Consider the following 17,799-nt stretch of genomic DNA (forward strand, 5'->3'; position numbering starts at 1 on the left):
GGATAGAAAAGTTTTAGAGAAAATGAGCTCAAGTAAGATAAATCTTCATAAAATTTAGGCAGACGATATCAAATTTTAGGCTGAGAAATAGTTGTTTCCCAAACTACCGAACAAACTGCTTATAGAATATCTTTGAAACTATAGATAAAAGAAAATGATTTATGCTACATAGAAGAGCGGTTGAGAGTTCTTAACTTCTATTCAAATAACATAAAATTATAATTAGTATAATAACAAATAACTACAAAAATAGAAAAAGAATATATTTTTTGATTAAAATATACAATAATTTTAAAATGTTTTATCCTCAGGGGTGTAAAGGTAGAAAAATTCGTAGACAACATTTTGATTAAAAGACCTTTGCATAATGCATGATATTGAATAATGACATGAACAAATATTTCCCCAAAAGGTTATGATACACACCTATACTAATATTTAGTCGACAACCCCTCTTTCAAATGTAGTGTTTCAATTTAGCGCTACTTTAAAAATATTTTTAGTATTAATTGGTGATATCTCTTGGGAGGGTGATTGTACCTTCCCCCAAAATAGTTATAAACCTTATTAGAATCCATGGAAAGCTACATTGAAAAAGAGAATCATATCGGTTTAGCGGTTATCAAGATCCTTCGGTAAAACGGACTCACACAGATCCTGCTATTCATTGTAAGGATTGTCGATTCTGAGGTGTTTCAGATCTAGCCTCAAAACCTTTAGGACAATGCGCAAAGGCGCTTTACACCTTAAGCTAACGTCGCAGCTGTGTTGGATGCAAGAAAAACATGATATTTTAAGAAGAGAAAAAATTTTCAACCTCCAAGCTGATATAAAAAAAGTTGTTTTCAATTACTTGACAAATCTTATTACACAAGTAAAAGAGTAATGTTTTTTTGTCTGTAGCTTGATATTAAAATATCTACTGAATCCAACTGAACTGATTGAGATCTATATTACAGGGAAGCATAGACGTCCAAGGGGGGGGGGGTAATGGGGCGATTACCCCCCCAAAAAAATTTTTCATTTTACCACCCCCATTTAAAATTTACCTCTACCCTGGGTGGGGGTGCCGTAGGCACCCCCAACTATTTAGGAGGGGGTATTTTGGGGGGGTAAATTACTAAATACCCCCCCCCCCAAAATAAAAAATCTCTAATAAAAAAAAATTTTGCGCCCTTCGCGCGCATTTTTAATACTATATATTTAATTATAAAATTAGGTTTACCCCCCCCCAAAATTTTACCCCGGGGGTAAATTATTGGGGGGGTAAACTAAATTTACCCCTGCCAACAGATTTCAGGGGGGGGTAATTACCCCCCCCCCCCCAAGCAAATTTTACCCCCGGGGAAAAAATTTTGGGGGGGAGTAAAAAAAATTTGCGGCGCGCCATTTTACCCCCCCCAAAAACGAATTACCCTCCCCCCCCCCTTAACAAATTTTTACCCCCCCCCAAAAAAAAAAGCTTGGACGCCCCTGCAGGGAAGCTTCACATATGTTTTGGGGTAGTTTATGCAATTATTTTTTTATATTGATTGGGATCTTTAGGCTATTTTTCTGCTCTTCCATTCTACTTAGAATGTAGAGCTTCTAGACGCTAGAAATGCAGCCGCTAGTAGATAAAAAAAAGAACAAAAAGATTTTTTACCAGAATATAATACACAATATATATTACGTAGCGCTACAAAGTGTCTCAAAAATCAAAAATAAGGGAGATGAGAGGAGAAGTGTTAAAGATAACCCCTAAAAAAGAGATGGATAATCCCTCATTTTTATGATGTCACATGGATAATTTTTGAGACACTTATCAAGCTGCATTAATTTTATTTTTGTTTGAAGTTCTTTTATGAATATAAGTATTTTTAGGAAGAAAGGGGTTGTAAATCGATTCAACCAGTGGTCTCCCACTACGACTCTTACCTTTTATTTTGTCTTAGCCTTAATCTTTGCCTACCCAGCTCAAATGAATTATGTCTAAAAAGTTGTTTTCAATTACCCTTGTTGTGTGGTTCTTTAAATTCTATTCAAGACTTTAAACTCAAGGAATAAGGGAAATATAAAAGGCAGTTTTATAATTACGTTAGTTTATTCTTTGGCTCAAATTATTCGGGTGCTTTTATTGAATTCTAAATGGTTGGTTTCAAACGGGTAATGACAAACAAAAAATCTAAAACTTGTAAATATAATCTACACAAGGGTTAGTTTGGTTTATTATCATTTGGGCTGTAAAACAATATATCATACGTTGGCTTATCCCCTAAGATTTATGCCAATTACAGAGAATTTTTTTATTAAAGGATAAAATAATATTGTTTTTCATTTAAAAGTTATTGCATTAATATACAGTGTCTCATTGTTCGATCCAAATTTTATGCTTATGACTTTATGTCTGGTTAAAAATACTTGATTTATAAGGTCAATTTGTCTTGTACTTAGTGTCTTAAAATAGTTTATAATGAAATTGGGAAAAATATTCTTAAAACAAATATAGTTTTAGCGGATTTGGTGCATGAGGACGAGGAGCATATACTTTTTTTCATGCATTATATATTTTTCCTTATTAAGATTTCAAAAACTAATAAACCGATTAATTTCTCCATTTTAGGCAATCTTCACATAGGTCCAACGATGGTTTTAGGCCAGTTTGTTTTTAGATTCATTTCTTTAAATTGTTTTATGTTATGGGTTTTGAGCCAGGGAGTAAGGGAGGGGACAATGGGCAATTAATTCAATATAAGAGTTATCAAAGAAAGGGCATGAAATCCAGTTTAATCCAATAAATTTGTAGGAAATTATAATGGGATTGTTAATTAAATAATAGATTTCCATAGCATCATGTAAAGTGAAATCACAACTTGTTTTTGATGAAATATATTGAGGTTTTTTGGTGTGATTTTTATATTACAAGATTATTGGACCCGGCCAGCTGCTAGCAAGAATATGACTGCCCCTTTTAATCTGTTTATTTCCCTTGCCCCCACCTCCCTTCTCCCTTCTCCCCGTCTGCTACATTCCAAACTAACACAACGAGTGTTTATTTCCCTTGCCCCCACTTCCCTTATCCCTTCTCCCCGTCTGCAATATTCAAAACATACATAACGAGTAGCGGCATTTCATGCGCAAGTACCCAAACTCAGTCAAAAACTGTTAAATTCTTGCACATCCCCTTTAAGCCAGTACCCAAAGTCTGAGACTCCTAAAAATTGAATATTCGATCCATTGTCCCCTCCCTTATACTCCCTGGTTATGAGCCTCTATATGCTAATGTTGCAGCCACTAATTTTATTACAAAAGGTTTCAAAATCCTACTCTTGTGATTTATGAAACTCTGTTTTGTATTTTATTTATCAGTTGTTTTGTAGGTCTTGCTCTAAAAATAGTGAGATTAGATTTTTAAATATTTCTCTAGGCTGTTGATTCAATTCTAACAAATCGTCCTTGTTTTTATTAAAATTGTCTCTGTTCGTTCCTAATGAATCTATTTAGTATGAAATAAGCGTCCTGTCTAAAAGCATTAACAAGGACAATTATGCAACATATGCAAAATAAACTGTACTGTGTAGAATAAAGAAGACATGATACAAGTATGAGAACTCATAGCTTTAAGGGATACTGAAATTTAGACAATTAATAGCATCTTTAACTGTATTTTTAACAATTAAAATTAACCTTGTGTCAATCCATGATTGTTTTGTGCTTAGCTACTTTTGGATGTTGTTTATTATTTCATTTATATTGGAGAAACCAACAAATGATAGGAACATCTTTATGTAAATTAAACATTTAACTTTGATACTATAAAAAAAACTTATTTCCTAATAAATTAATTTGTCTTTCTGTTTTTCGCTACTTATGGTTGCTGTAATCCTTTTTTTAAAATTTCTTGTTTCGTTGTATTTTTTGTACATATTAATTGAAATTATAAACAAGTTCAAAATCCAATAAAATTAGGTCATTTGTTTCTTTCCAATCTAACATTTAAACAATGCAATGCAAAAAAATTATACCTTTGCACATTATTCAGTTGCTTTACTGCGGGTATTAATTTTAAAAGTAAAAAAAAGAAAAACAATGTTTATTGGAGGGAAGTCCACCCTTCATTATAATTTATGAAGCTTCACTGGGAAGGAGAACCATAAAACGGAACGGGGGGGAAGTGTGTATTTATCAGCTGATGTTCAAGATAGACGGCTAAAATAATACGAATATTATGGGGGGCTCGAAGGGCATTAGGTGGGAGTTATCAAATTGTGTTTTCGTGGAGAATTTTTGAGTAGCTCCTTTCTTCAAATGCACAATCCCATCGTAGTAATTCAAGATTCAATATGTAGAAATGCATGGATAGCTTAGTTCTTTTAAGATTCATTAATTTTTCCTTAATAGCTTAGAATCCTATTTATTTCCACCCTATTTAAACCGTTTCTGAGCTATATTGAAAATTTGTGTAATATATACTATAGTACAACGAACAACTATTTTAGATTAGGTTATAGGCTAGGGATCCGAGCGCTGCGGCTAGGCAGGCAAGGGGGGGGGGGGGAGTACTAAATTTTCAAAATTGAAAAAAAATTAGCTAAGAGGATATTACCAAAAAGCTTAAATTTGTCCTATTATTTTTCATGTTTCTATCCGCGGAAAATTGACCATAATACAAGGCTATAGATAACATCATCATCTTTTAAAAAAAGTTAAAGATTAAGTGAAATGGCAATATATTCAAAATAACTTTAATCCCCCCTCCCCCTAATTTGTGTATTATTTTAAGGTTAAAATTAACATAACAAATATAATATTCTAATTGCCTATTCCTTTATTTATAAATATCTATCAAGTTATACTTTAACGCCAACAAATGCGGGGTGCTATCATTTTCACAAAAAAATACTCATATTTATATTATTACCTTTAAAATAGTAAATTTTAATTTAATTCTTTTAACAAAAAAAAATATTTATTAATCGTGTATCAAACAATAGAATTGTCCCATTCTCAATAATAAATTTCTATAAGATTTCAACTTCAATTTGAAATTATTTTAAACGCAACCATACAAAAAAAAGGTAAATTATATTTTTCTACATTAATATTTGCGTTTATGTATCTAACTATATTCTATGTGTAGATTAGAAATTCCACCAATATTGATACCCTACTATACTAATTTTTGTATTTACTTGGTCTTTTGCGGAAACGATGAGACACTACTAAACGCCTGCATTTAATTCTAATCTATTCACAAAGAACATCAAATAATTTTTACTCAAAGCCAACATTTTCTAACTCTTTTATCAGTGCAGCTTCTTTATAACTAGAGTTGGTCCTTGCGTATATTCGTCTGTCCGTTCGAGCCCTATTATTTACTTAATTTAATTACCTAGCGGCTAGGCCCTTAGCATCTAATGGCTATTCAAATAGCTTAAAACCATCCTAAGACTAAGATTTTAAAATAGCATAGGCCAAAACCACCACAGGACCTTTGTGCAGCTTTCCTAAAAAAAGTAACAAATCAGTTCATTAGTTATCAATATTTAAGTTTCGGAAAAAATCTTACTATTCTATATAATAGGTTATTTTTTGTGTATTAAACTGTTGCAACTGTCCTTACCCTTGTGTAATTTAAAATGATCAGTGATTTTAAAATGTTGTCAATTATTGTTGAACTAAATTGACAATGAAAACTAGGATTAACTCCAGGATGCAAAAATAATATTTTTTCTTACAACTTTAAAACAATTTTACAAATTATGTAATTTCTAAATATGCATGAAAAATATTAGGATAGAGGAATTATAAGAATAATTTAAAAGAAAATTAACACTTGTAGAGTGTCATAAACTATCAAGCCAAACATTAATTTTTAAACAAAATTGTATGTAAATTTGTTCCAAAATTGCTTAAATACAGGATACAGTTTAAGGACATGCTTACATTTTAGGACTTAGACCTTGTTGTCCTATGAATCATTATTTCAAAAATGAATTAGGTAAATATTTATATCTTAGTACGAGTTTTCTAGTAACGATTATAATGCTGTTACGATTTCTAAATCGAACCATACTGTTACAGAAATCATCGAACTTTTGTCTTAGGTAACACAATTGTAAAACTTGAATTATTTATTTTTCAGATTAAATGTTATAATACATGCTGAATATTTCAATAATATCCAAAATGGATCATATAAAGTCAAAACCATCGGGACCTGCTAAAAATTCGGTAAGTATTTCACTAATAGTTACAAAAGAGCTACGCCACGAAAAACAAGGGATGCAACGTTTAAAAGCCCCTAGGGCAGATCTGTCCGTCCGTCTGTCCAAGTTGACAAAAATTAGATTTTCACAGAGGCTATACAAGTTAGAGGTCGAATTTGTTTAGATTTTCCTAACTATAGGACATAATTGGCTATTTAACAAAATTTGCAGCTAGATCAGAATTTAGTTTGTATATCTTTCATGCAAGAATTTGAATGTATCAACCCTCAAGTCATTGGCATTTTCATAGCTTGTCTTTTCCTTTTTAGTTGCAAAAGAAATTACATAATCATACCCACAGAATTTTTGCGAGACTTTTTTATCTTTAGTTGAAAGCTTTTGAATTAAATTTAAAGTAATTGTCTATAAATAAAAAAACACAGTACATAAAATCACCATATTTCGGCATAGGGGTGCGCTTAGAGAACTAAAATTTTTGCGATAACCAAAGTGGTTTAAATAGATCATTTAGTGGGATGGATAAAATTATTTGATTTTAAGACTACAGGTAGTTGATACAATATAGCACATCAATCAGCTTTTGTTGTTGTTCTGACAACAGCTGTAATTATTAACTGTAATACTTTATAGACCAGATGCGTTAATTGTTGTTCTGACAAAAGCTGTGGTATTTTTCTGCCTTAATTATCAGATACATGATGTTTTTGCTATTGTTCTGACAACAGCTGTTATTTTCTGTAATATTTTAGAGACAAGAGGCGTTTGTTGTTGTTCTGACAACAGCTGTGGTGATTTACTGTCTTATTGGTCATCAGTTCACACAAGAAATGGTAAGCTAAAGCCCTTTGTTTGATTTTGTTACAACATTGACGATTGTTTCCAAAGAAGCGCAGCAATAACAAGCTAGCATCAATATTGATAATTATGAAAAAAAGTGTCTTAAAAGCTTTTTTTTAACAGTGATAAAATAAGTACTTGCTTTGGCAAAATCGATATATAATTGCTTGGATTTTGCACCAGATTTTCATGTACTCAGTTTAATAAAGTGATATTTTCAGCTTGCTAAAATAACGATACTCTCCATCCACCCTCTTAACCACATCACATACCCTCCTATTTGATGAATGAACTGACCAATAAATGAGTCCATATTCACGACAAATTTTCCCTTGTCAATAATATATCATATCCCTTTCTAGCGATACTTGTTTTTTGAAATCAATAAATATTCGATCAATTCCATAAATTTTCCTAGGCTATGCTAGGCTTTGGGTTTCTTTAACCTTACATATATCTGTAGAGGAATATGTAAGACTTAGGAAATCCTAACTCATAGGCCAACCTATAAAATTTTATATGATTCTGCCATTATCTCTGTTTAGGAATTGATAAAAGAAGAAACAGTAAATGTAGATATAATTGATATTGTGGTTGTCGCTTGTGGGCCTACTATAATGTTAGTATTAAACAAATTTTAATATTTTATTCTTTTACTAGGGGCACTTGAGGAGGGGGCCGGGGAGTTAGATCTAATAACCCATTTTTTTAAGAATTAAGAATACAAATTGGAGGGTATTTTTTGGAGGGGGTAGAGGTATTTTTCTAGGGGCGATTTCCCTTTGGAGTGTGGTGATACCCTTCCAAATAACTATTAAAAGCTACCCTGTAGAGGAGAACCATATCGGTTCAGCGGTTAAACAGACAACAGACAGATAAACAATAACCAATGTTCAATGATGCACAGTTATCTCGCAGCGCACAATAATGCGCAAAAAAACTTAATTTGCCATCCGCTGTATGTATGATATTAGATTTTGGCTATTTAAGATTTATTAGATCCTCTTAATCCGCATATAATGACGTGCCAACAAGACTTGTACGGTCAACCCTTCAGCAACTAGCAACGAAAGTCTATAGTTATTTTTTGTAAACAATCAATTTTATCAACATTTACTTCGAAAATCTAGCTAGGTTTGCTGGCGTTCTGTTGCTACTGTAGTGTCAAAGATAAAAAAAATAATTTTAAAATTGACAACTTGATTTTAATTTATACGTTTCTTATATTTGCCATTGTTTTATATTTTGATTCTTTTTTCTCTGTTTTAATATAATTATCTGTATGTCTTTAAAATGTATTCGTTGACAATTTTTTCTCTATCTTTAGAGATGAAAAATCTCCTCCAATTTGGTTATCAGCAGAAAGACAATTTAATCAAACTAGAGTTATGATAAAATCAGCAGCTATTATGACAAAGGTAAGTAAGAACATGTATACCTCTGATTAATACCTGGAAACAATTGAAAACAATTTAGAGTTTCACATTTATAAAAGGCGCTAAGGCACTAAAATCCCAATTATTTGCAGACAATCTACCATTTAATTACAAGACCTTTTTCTGGGAGTTTGAAAGTCCTGACTCTGCATAATAATGAGTTTCGCCGGTTGTTGGCTAAGACATTTCCGTTGATCTTGCTATTTATGTTGCGCATCAGACATATTGATAGCACGTATAACATTTAACCTCTTCATTCATGACGCGGTTTGCGTCGATGTTCGAACCCATAACTTAACCACGATTGGACTCACTATGTGTTGCCCTTCAGTCAAGAAAATAGGAGCAGGCATACCTGCTTATTTTATGGGTGTACCAATAGACCGATAAATTGATGTACTTCCACAGTGATGATACAAAATAACACCTTCGTTAGATCAAAATTAGTGGTTGAATCGTTGGAACACTCAACTAAATTCCATCCAATCAAAATTTACAAGTCCCGAAAGTTGATAAGTCAACAAATAAGAAAACATTATTATAAAACTTTGAGGACTAGTGTAATAACTACCAATAGTCCCCGCTCTCTCTGGTAATTTACTCTACAATTATTTTTAATTAATCTATAATTTTAAATTTTAGAAACAAGTGCATATACATATGGTCGTAGATACAGATGATCTTTTTGATAGGTAAGACAGGAAATAGCAATTTTTACTATTTTTGCTGTGATCTAAAATCTTTTTTTCAAGAGTAACTGTAAAAATTTACAATAAAGGAATAACAAGAGATTTTAAAGATTTCTATTTTATTTTCTTAATATTACACTGCTTGGTTTTTTTTTGAGATTCAAGCACATTTTTTTTGTCAAGATTTTAAATTTCTAAATATAAGTTAATTGTCGTCTTCCATAATATTCTAAAGAAAAAGAAATATAAGTGTTATCTACCCTATTATTAAAGTAGTAAGGATCTTTTCCTGGAGCATAAGATCTCAATAAATACTTAACTGATTGGGTTCTCTGTGTTTGAAAAGCTGTAATAGGTCATGTAATGGTTTTAGGCTATTTTATTTTAAATCGTGAGTTGGTTTTTCTCTCCTGTTTGACTGCATAGCAACTCGATGCTAGGGGCGTAGCTGCTAGTATCTTTAAAAGGAGCAAAAATTAAGAGATCAATCTTATATCTAATCATAAGGCGTTTACAAAAAGTAAACTCAACCATTTTAAAATTATCAATAAATTAGTAATAAATAATTATTTTTGTTTTAGATTAGAAGATTTTGTGAATTCTATGCCAGAAAAGTACAGAAACAGAATAATACTCTCTAAATATGATGTATGGTATCCCAAGGTAATTTTAAAATAGTTTTTCTAGTATATAGATTGTGGTTTTAGGGCTCGGCAGCTGCGCGTCAACTGTCACTAAGCCTCAAATTTAAACCCGTTTTTATGCTTTGTTAATGTTTGTGAAAAGAGGGATCGGATTGGCATATTTGGGTCAGGTTTAGACTTCCAGAAGATTTTGAAAATTGTAAATGGTTGATTTTCTTGATGCTTACAGGTGGATGGCGCACGGCTGCCGAGCCCTGGGGGTTTCCTAATCTAGCATAAAATCCCCCCTTATTTTGAAACAAAATAAAATAAAAAAGGGGAGGGGCAGGGGATTTTTAATAAGGCATTTTTTTAGCACAATGCCCAATAAAGAATACAAATAGCATTAATACTAATTGAAATGATTATCCTTGTTTCCTAACTGTAATTTCTAAGGGTAGAGAAAATATGAGGAAGATGTTTAGAAGTTGTGCTACAGAATCAATATTTCTACCAAACATTTTTTCACATTTAAATAAGGTACTAGTTATTTATCGCATCGTATTATAAACAGCTCTCCGCGGATATAAAAATGTACAATTATAAGATTAAAATCATTTTTTAGCCCAGAGATTCCGAAGGCACGGGCTAAGATAACTGGTTTTAATCTTAAGTTTGTACATTTATAATCGTAGAAAACTGGATACAATACGATGCTATACATTCGTTTTCAGTACAGCTGAGAACCGGTTCTAATCCACCGGATATCAATCGGTTTTGAAGCGATACTAGAAAGAAATTAAAAAAACACGATTAAATCTACCACCATCACCTCCTAAGAGACTCATTATTGAGGATCCTTATTATCATTATGAATAGCTAGGCTTCAAATAATTAATTAAAGCCCATCATTGACAATTAAAATGGAAAAAATATAAAATCTTAAAACCTATCTGGCAAATGAAACATACACAATTAACACCCTTTTCATAATAAGTGTATCCTATCAAACAAAAATCTATCTTATTTTGAAAAGCAATCATTCTAATTAAAAAGTTATTGGCATTTTTAGATTCTCTACATTGACACTGACATGGTATTCCTACGCCCCCCTGAAGATATCTGGATATATTTCAAATATTTTAACCCAGATCAGGTTTTAAAAGTTTTATTTTTTGTTATTACCTATAATTGTAAAATTGATTAATCAATGTAACAGATTAATCTTGAATAATCAATAGCAAAACACACTCTTGTTTCTTACACAAAAAGAGAAAATAGCGCATTCAAATAATTAAAAATTCAACAGATATGATATGATATTTTGCCTATAACTTTTTCATATTTTCTTTACATTATGTTAGAAGAAGCAGTGTTTTGATATTCATGTTTAAGTTATAAACCTATATTTTCATTTTGTAGATGTTGTCGATGACTGAGGAAGGAATGCGGTATTTGACCCAAGGCATTCCCCTATACAAAGATGGTATCAATACCGGAGTGGTGCTTATGGATTTAAACAAGTAAGAACTTCATAAAAATATTCTGAGCAGCGGGAAATGTCCATAAAATCATGTAAACGGATAGACCGATCAAACGCTTTTATAAAATTGTTGGATCAGGATAGGTTTACGGCTACTGGCAAAGCCGTAGGAATATAAGAGTGTGACCAAAAGTTATAATGTAAGTGTGGTTAGTCAGTGCTGTAAATTCTTATGAAATGGCGAAATATTCTTTAAGAGAAAATCAAAAGAAATAAGTAGGCTGAAAAAATACAAATAATTAATTTAGCATAATCCGTGAAATAAAGCTGCTATTTCAGCGGCTGTATCCGTTGTAATTTTTCAAATAATTAAAATTAAATCTAGAATGCGAGACCCTAAAATCAAATGGATGGATACAATGATAGATTTAGTAGATAATTGGAAAGTAAGTTCAATTTTTAACCAATTTATTCAATAAGTGATCTAAATATAAGAAGACGAGGTATAAAAACTTGAAAATACCGACCAATATTTTTCAAAAGCCCTATATAATAGTTGCTGTATGTGAGTCTGTCTGTAGCAAAGAAACTCGCCAACCTCTGAAACGATATGGTTTTCCCTTACAGTGAACCTTCTAAAGGTCCAGGGTAGAATTTTAACAATTTTTGGGGAGAGTACCTTAACCCTTCTTAGAGAACTCACCACTTGAAAAAATGTAAACCCCCCCCCCCTGAAATTTCATTAACTTTTTAAAAAACCTAAGGTTTTACTCCACGCTTCTTTTCCACTAATTAACAGGGGCCTGCAATCAAACAAATTTTACACTGTTTAGATAAATTATAAGTTTTGTTTCCAGGGCAACTATAGTTAGAAGATCAATACCTGTTATTTAAAATTTATATTTCAGGGGCAACTAAGGTTAGGAGATCAAGATCTGGTGAACATATACATGAGTACAAATATTTATATTTCAGGGGCAACTAAGGTTAGGAGATCAAGATCTGGTGAACATATACCTGAGTACAAATATTTATATTTCAGAGGCAACTAAGGTTATGAGATCAAGATCTGGTGAACATATACCTGAGTAGAAATATTTATATTTCAGGGGCAACTAAGGTTAGGAGATCAAGATCTGGTGAACATATACCTAGCTGACAATCCAGACAAAGTTTTGGTTCTACCTTGTACATGGAATTTTAGAGGTCTCAACTGCAAATCGGCAAGTATCTTAAATACAGTTTGTTTAAAATTATATAGTTCCAAGTACTTCATTTGATTTCAAAACATGTAATATGTATAAAAACAAACATTTATTTTTTTGACAGAGAAGCTAGGTCACCACGAAAAGCACGACTTAACAACCAAGTGATTTAATATTATCTGCTAAAAACGAAAAGAAAAACCATACCACTTTTTTACTATTGATAGAGCCTCTAATACAATTACATTTAGGGTAGAAATTCATGTCCTCTTGCTGCTATAGACGGAGCCTCTATCATTCATGGCAACGCTAATGCCTTTTCTATGGTAAGTACTTCATGTTAGTAGAAGCCGCACCATATATGTAACTGACAAAGTCTATCCATCTGTCTTAAAGTCTAAAACGCATTAGGAGAAATGCAGGGAGGGAGAGATCAATGGACTGTTAATTAAACTAGTAACCAAAGTTTTGTAACATCAATAATTAATTCTTATTATTGTACTTTATTAAGTTTTGATTGGTTTGTTCATTGAGTTGAATGTCCAAGCGTTTTCACCAATAGTTTAAATCTTTAGAAGGAGTAATTTGTTATTACTTTTGCGGATGTTCTATGTTTATCGCCCTATTTCTTATCCCCTGAGATCAGTCGGGAAAGATGATCAACATATCTGTTATTTACTAAGTATATTTGCAATTACTTTTATTTAATGAAATCTTCCAATTTTTAACATGTACAAAACGGCCTGCTTAATTGCTTCAAGATCCATGTCAGATCTATATAGGAAATAAATGTCTATAAACGAGCTCAAGTTTTCCAAGGAAAATATGATTAAAACTCATAGTGCTCCAATAATCCATAATAAACTCTCATTGCCCAGAACGATAAGACCCATTATTTTACTTTATTAAAAATAAATTCATTTTTTTCATTTCATGTTGCTATTTACCTTATATTGATGTATTTAATTTCTAATCATAAAAAAGAAAATTTAAATTTATAATATGATAAATTTAAGAAAACTATGTTTTAAAAGAATTCGATTGTGGCGACATTTTGTGTGTTCAAATATTAAACTAAAATTGTAATCATCATCATTAACCCTTTGGTGATGGTAATGTAAAGAAAAAAATATAATTTTAAAAAATCTTTTAAAAATCATTTAAATTATTAAATATTTACTTTCTTTTAGATAGTAATGCCGGGTGAGGAAAATAGATTTATTGAGAAATAGATATGCATATAGAAAACTAGCCAATAGGGAGATAATTATATCGAGCCAACTCTAGTAACTTATATTATTCTATTGCTTTCTGTAGTAAGGCGCAAGTCTATCCAGGGAATTTTGGAGAAGCTCCGCTGCAAGGATTATAGATATATAACTGTAATGTTTTTATTAATCTGTTATGTTGATTTCAAATGTCATTTTGTATTCCATTAATTTATTTGCCCATTAAAAGCTTTTGTTTGTGCATCATGATTGCATGTTATCATCCTTATTTTAATTAATTTATCAATTATCCAGCTTCTGCGACACTAGCACTAGTATTCAAAGGTGGTTATGTGGGGATAAGTAAAATAGCCCAAACCCATTCCAAAGCTTACATCTGAAAATAAAATAGTAATAATTGAAATCTTAAGCTTAAGACAAAGAAAACTACTTTATATGTTAGGATATATTGTAAAATTAATCCTATATAAAAGTTTGACTGGGAATACTCAATTACGAATAAAGACCTGCAATTTAAAACAGTATGGACAAAAATATTGAAATAAAATTAGAGCTAAAGTAGATATGATTTTTTTAACTTGTGATAGCTGTAATCATTCTTGTTTTGTCTAGAATGGTCAATGGAAAATGAAAATGGTATACCTGACCTTCCAAAATTTCAACATGACCCACGAGACACCCAAAGATCTCATTGCTGATCTAAAAGTTAACCTGAAAGAGGTAATACGCGGTCCTGTTGCTAAAAAAACATTTGGGTGTTTTACCTTAAAGTGCCAGTCGAACACTGAGACTCAACCCCCTTATTTTTAAAATAAATTGAAAATAAGGGGTAGTGGGTTCTATGCCTATGAGGCTTCCTTATACCTAATATATATAACTTAACCTGACCCAAAGTAATAAACCAACATACGAGGAGAGATTGTTACCATAGCATTAGAGGAGTAGAGTGGGAGGTGTATCCACCCACCTTCGGCACGCTTCATACAAAAAATTGAATAGCATTTCTCGTATTTATTCATATTAATATCTGGTGAATTAGAACCAGTTCTTATCCATACGAAAAAAACTATGTCTAGCATCGTATTATATCCACCAGATTTTTAAGCCTGGGCCTTCGGCATCTCGGGGTTAAAACTGCTTTTAATCTTATAATTGTACATTTATCATTCGCGGAAAACTGTTTATAAAATGATGCGAGAAATAACTATTATTGTGTATCTAAGTCCCTAATAATTCATGTCCTTGGCTTGTCTTATTACAGCGCATTTGCTTTTTTTCAAAATATTAACATTCTTTTTATTTAAAGGTAAACAAAAGACGTCTACCAAGTTATTGTATTAGAATACCAGGTTATTATTTCAAATTTTTACATGGTCATTGGTCATGGTCATGCCCCATTGAAAATGAATTCTTAGACAAAGACAAAGATGTCTACGTTTTTATTTTATGTTACAAGGGTTAAAATCGGATTGCAAAGGTAATTTTATTATTTTTTAGGGAGTAGGCTAATGAGGGGTTTCAAAGTTCGTTGAGGTCCGATGGACTACCTGTAGTGATCCAAAAGAACAAAAATTTAAATAAATGAAATGTATTTTTCTCAATTTTTTCTAATTGATAAATTGTCGTGTGATGCTATGAAATGTACCAGATTCCATAAGAAAAATATGTTAAGATCATCGCTGTCTAAAGATGTTGTCCTATTTGTTTAAAGATACTATATTTCGTTTTCTAGGTATTGATGAAATGTTGTTAAAATGGCCCAAAAAGGTGTTTGAACTTACAGATGAGGATATACAGAATGGAAAAGAAACCCACGGATTTGAACCTAAACCTAAAAATATATCTTCTAATCTTTCTCAATAAATTTTATTATAACTTATTTGACATTTTAGTAGTGAAAATACACTATAATTCAATCTGTCAATCTGTTTGTAACGCTATATGATATCAGGGATCTAAGGGGATAAGGTAACGGCCGATCAATTTAAGAACTTTCGCATTAATGATCAACAAAATTACCCCTTCTTTAGATTAAAATTAGTGGTTGAAACGTTTGAACCCTCAACTTAATTAATCAACCAATCAAAATCATTTAAGTCCTCAAAGTAAAAAAGCCATTTGATAAGAAAACGCTATATAAAATTTTGGCGACTTGTCCCCTCTCGCTCTGATATAATATAGCCTTCCATCAGTTTTTTTTTGTTCTTTGCTACATGGATGTTCCCATTCTTGTAAAGATTCAGGGACAAGGGAAGTCTATTCTGGCAAACAATGCTATAGAGCTGATTTCTTAGATTTCCAGTTTAAACTTGATGATGAGATAAAGCAACTTTTCGCAGAATTTGATAAGAAACTCAAGCATTATTTAAAAACTTTTTGCTTTGTTTACTAAAAGCCATGCTAAAAGGATTGTCAGAGTTTGTCTACCCGTTCAGTTTAAAGATGTATAAGCAGAAATAAAGCTTTTTTACAAATTTTAGGTATTTTATTTAAACCATAAACTACTCATAAATTATATGTTAAATAGTGAATAAATTTATTAAAAATCCTAAAGAGTGAATAGCTGTAATACTTTGAAAAATACTTAAGATTGTTTAAATATTTATCTCATATAAAAATTTTAAATCAAAGAAGGTTTTTACGACACCTAGCAATAAAATTCTGAACTACATAGCTATGTATTTTCACAATCATACATTTTATAATATTTGTTGTAGTTTAATTTTGACTTTCTTGGCAACTTCTTGTATCTAATGGCTAAACACGTTGGAGGAAAGTGGCGAATTAGGAAAGTAAAATAAAAAGGCTTCTCTGAAATCACTATTTATTAAGTACTGCAATAATCAAACCTAAAAACTTCTAATCTTCTCCGAATATTACAACTTGCAAACTTATTTAATCATTTAAAATATGGGTAATTTTCCCCAAAGTGCCTTGTAGAGCACAGAGTCCCCCCTTTCCCTACAATTAATGTAAAACAAATTGAAAACGATCAAAGGGGCGGCATGTTAGAATTGTCCTATTGATTTAAAACTTTGTATGTGATTTCTGTAGTAGTTAGGTACAATTTAGAAAACGTAGCAACTCTATAATCGTTACCTGAATGTCCGTATGTCCATTTTAAACATTATGTTGATTTTTTTTTACTTTTTAATAACAAATTTTTATGTGATCTAATTATCCTTTTGATTTGGTATGCTGATTCCTGGGACAACAAAGAACACTATTATAAGCAAAGCAACTCTATAATCAAGTCCTAGAAATGTGAGTATGTTCATAAACATTATTGTGTATTAAGCAGTTTTTCAACAAATTTACTAACAATTTGGCTTCGACTCTTATACATTTAAATTCTGATTATTCAGTTCTGACATTCTACAAGTGTTAATGTCCATTTGTCCTATCGTTTCAGAGCTTTGCTCTCATAGATGTTGTCATCTTGTTTGATAAGTAATGAACAATAGACTATAAACGTTTTAAAGATTTTTAATCAATATAATAGATTTGAAATCTGCATAAAATTTTAAGGATTTTTTATAAAATTCGTTTTTTATATAATTCTTTATTTAAAGGCGCAAATACGATTTAAGTTAATAAATTTTGACCAATAGGATAGCTGGATTGGAAACTACCTACGCTCTAATTGGTTGAATGATGTACGTCACTTAAGCTTCTCCAATCAGAGCGCAGATAGTTTTCAATCCACCAATCACAGATCTCAAAATTATTTAACTTAATTTGTATTTGCGCCTTTAAATAAAGAATTATATAAAAAACTAATTTTATAAAAAATCCTTAAAATTTTATGCAGATTTCAAATCTATTATATTGATTAAAAATCTTTAAAACTTTTATAGTCTAATGAACAATGAATTTAATTTTGAGCTTTAGGCATAAGTTAGATTATTTTCTAATTATTTTCAATTTTTCTGTAAAGATCCAATTCGTTAGGATTGAATTTGTCCTAATTCATTTTTTATAGATTCATAAAGTGAGATATTATTTAGTTATTGAATCATTTTGAAACCTTTGCCTTAACCTACTTCAGGGGGTTAAACAAAGTGTTTAAAAATGTTTAGGATTAAAAT

At 31.2% G+C, this 17,799-nt stretch overlaps 1 protein-coding gene across 1 annotated transcript; it reads left to right on the forward strand.

Annotated features, from left to right (window-relative positions):
- The first annotated feature begins 6,122 nt into the window (after positions 1–6,122).
- Positions 6,123–15,590, forward strand: LOC145320269 (glucoside xylosyltransferase 1-like). Its single transcript, XM_080162695.1, has 15 exons — positions 6,123–6,213; positions 6,959–7,039; positions 7,592–7,665; positions 8,374–8,464; positions 9,125–9,174; positions 9,753–9,834; positions 10,251–10,334; positions 10,867–10,950; positions 11,217–11,317; positions 11,663–11,723; positions 12,387–12,500; positions 12,734–12,808; positions 14,324–14,431; positions 15,018–15,060; positions 15,444–15,590. Exons 1-15 carry the CDS (start codon positions 6,142–6,144, stop codon positions 15,572–15,574), a joined length of 1,251 nt encoding a protein of 416 aa, XP_080018821.1. The 5' UTR covers positions 6,123–6,141; the 3' UTR covers positions 15,575–15,590.
- The last annotated feature ends 2,209 nt before the right edge of the window (positions 15,591–17,799 follow it).

The sequence above is a fragment of the Acartia tonsa genome, chromosome 5, assembly GCF_053477335.1.
Source record: "Acartia tonsa isolate MP-2025a chromosome 5, ASM5347733v1, whole genome shotgun sequence".
Lineage (NCBI taxonomy): Eukaryota > Metazoa > Arthropoda > Copepoda > Calanoida > Acartiidae > Acartia > Acartia tonsa.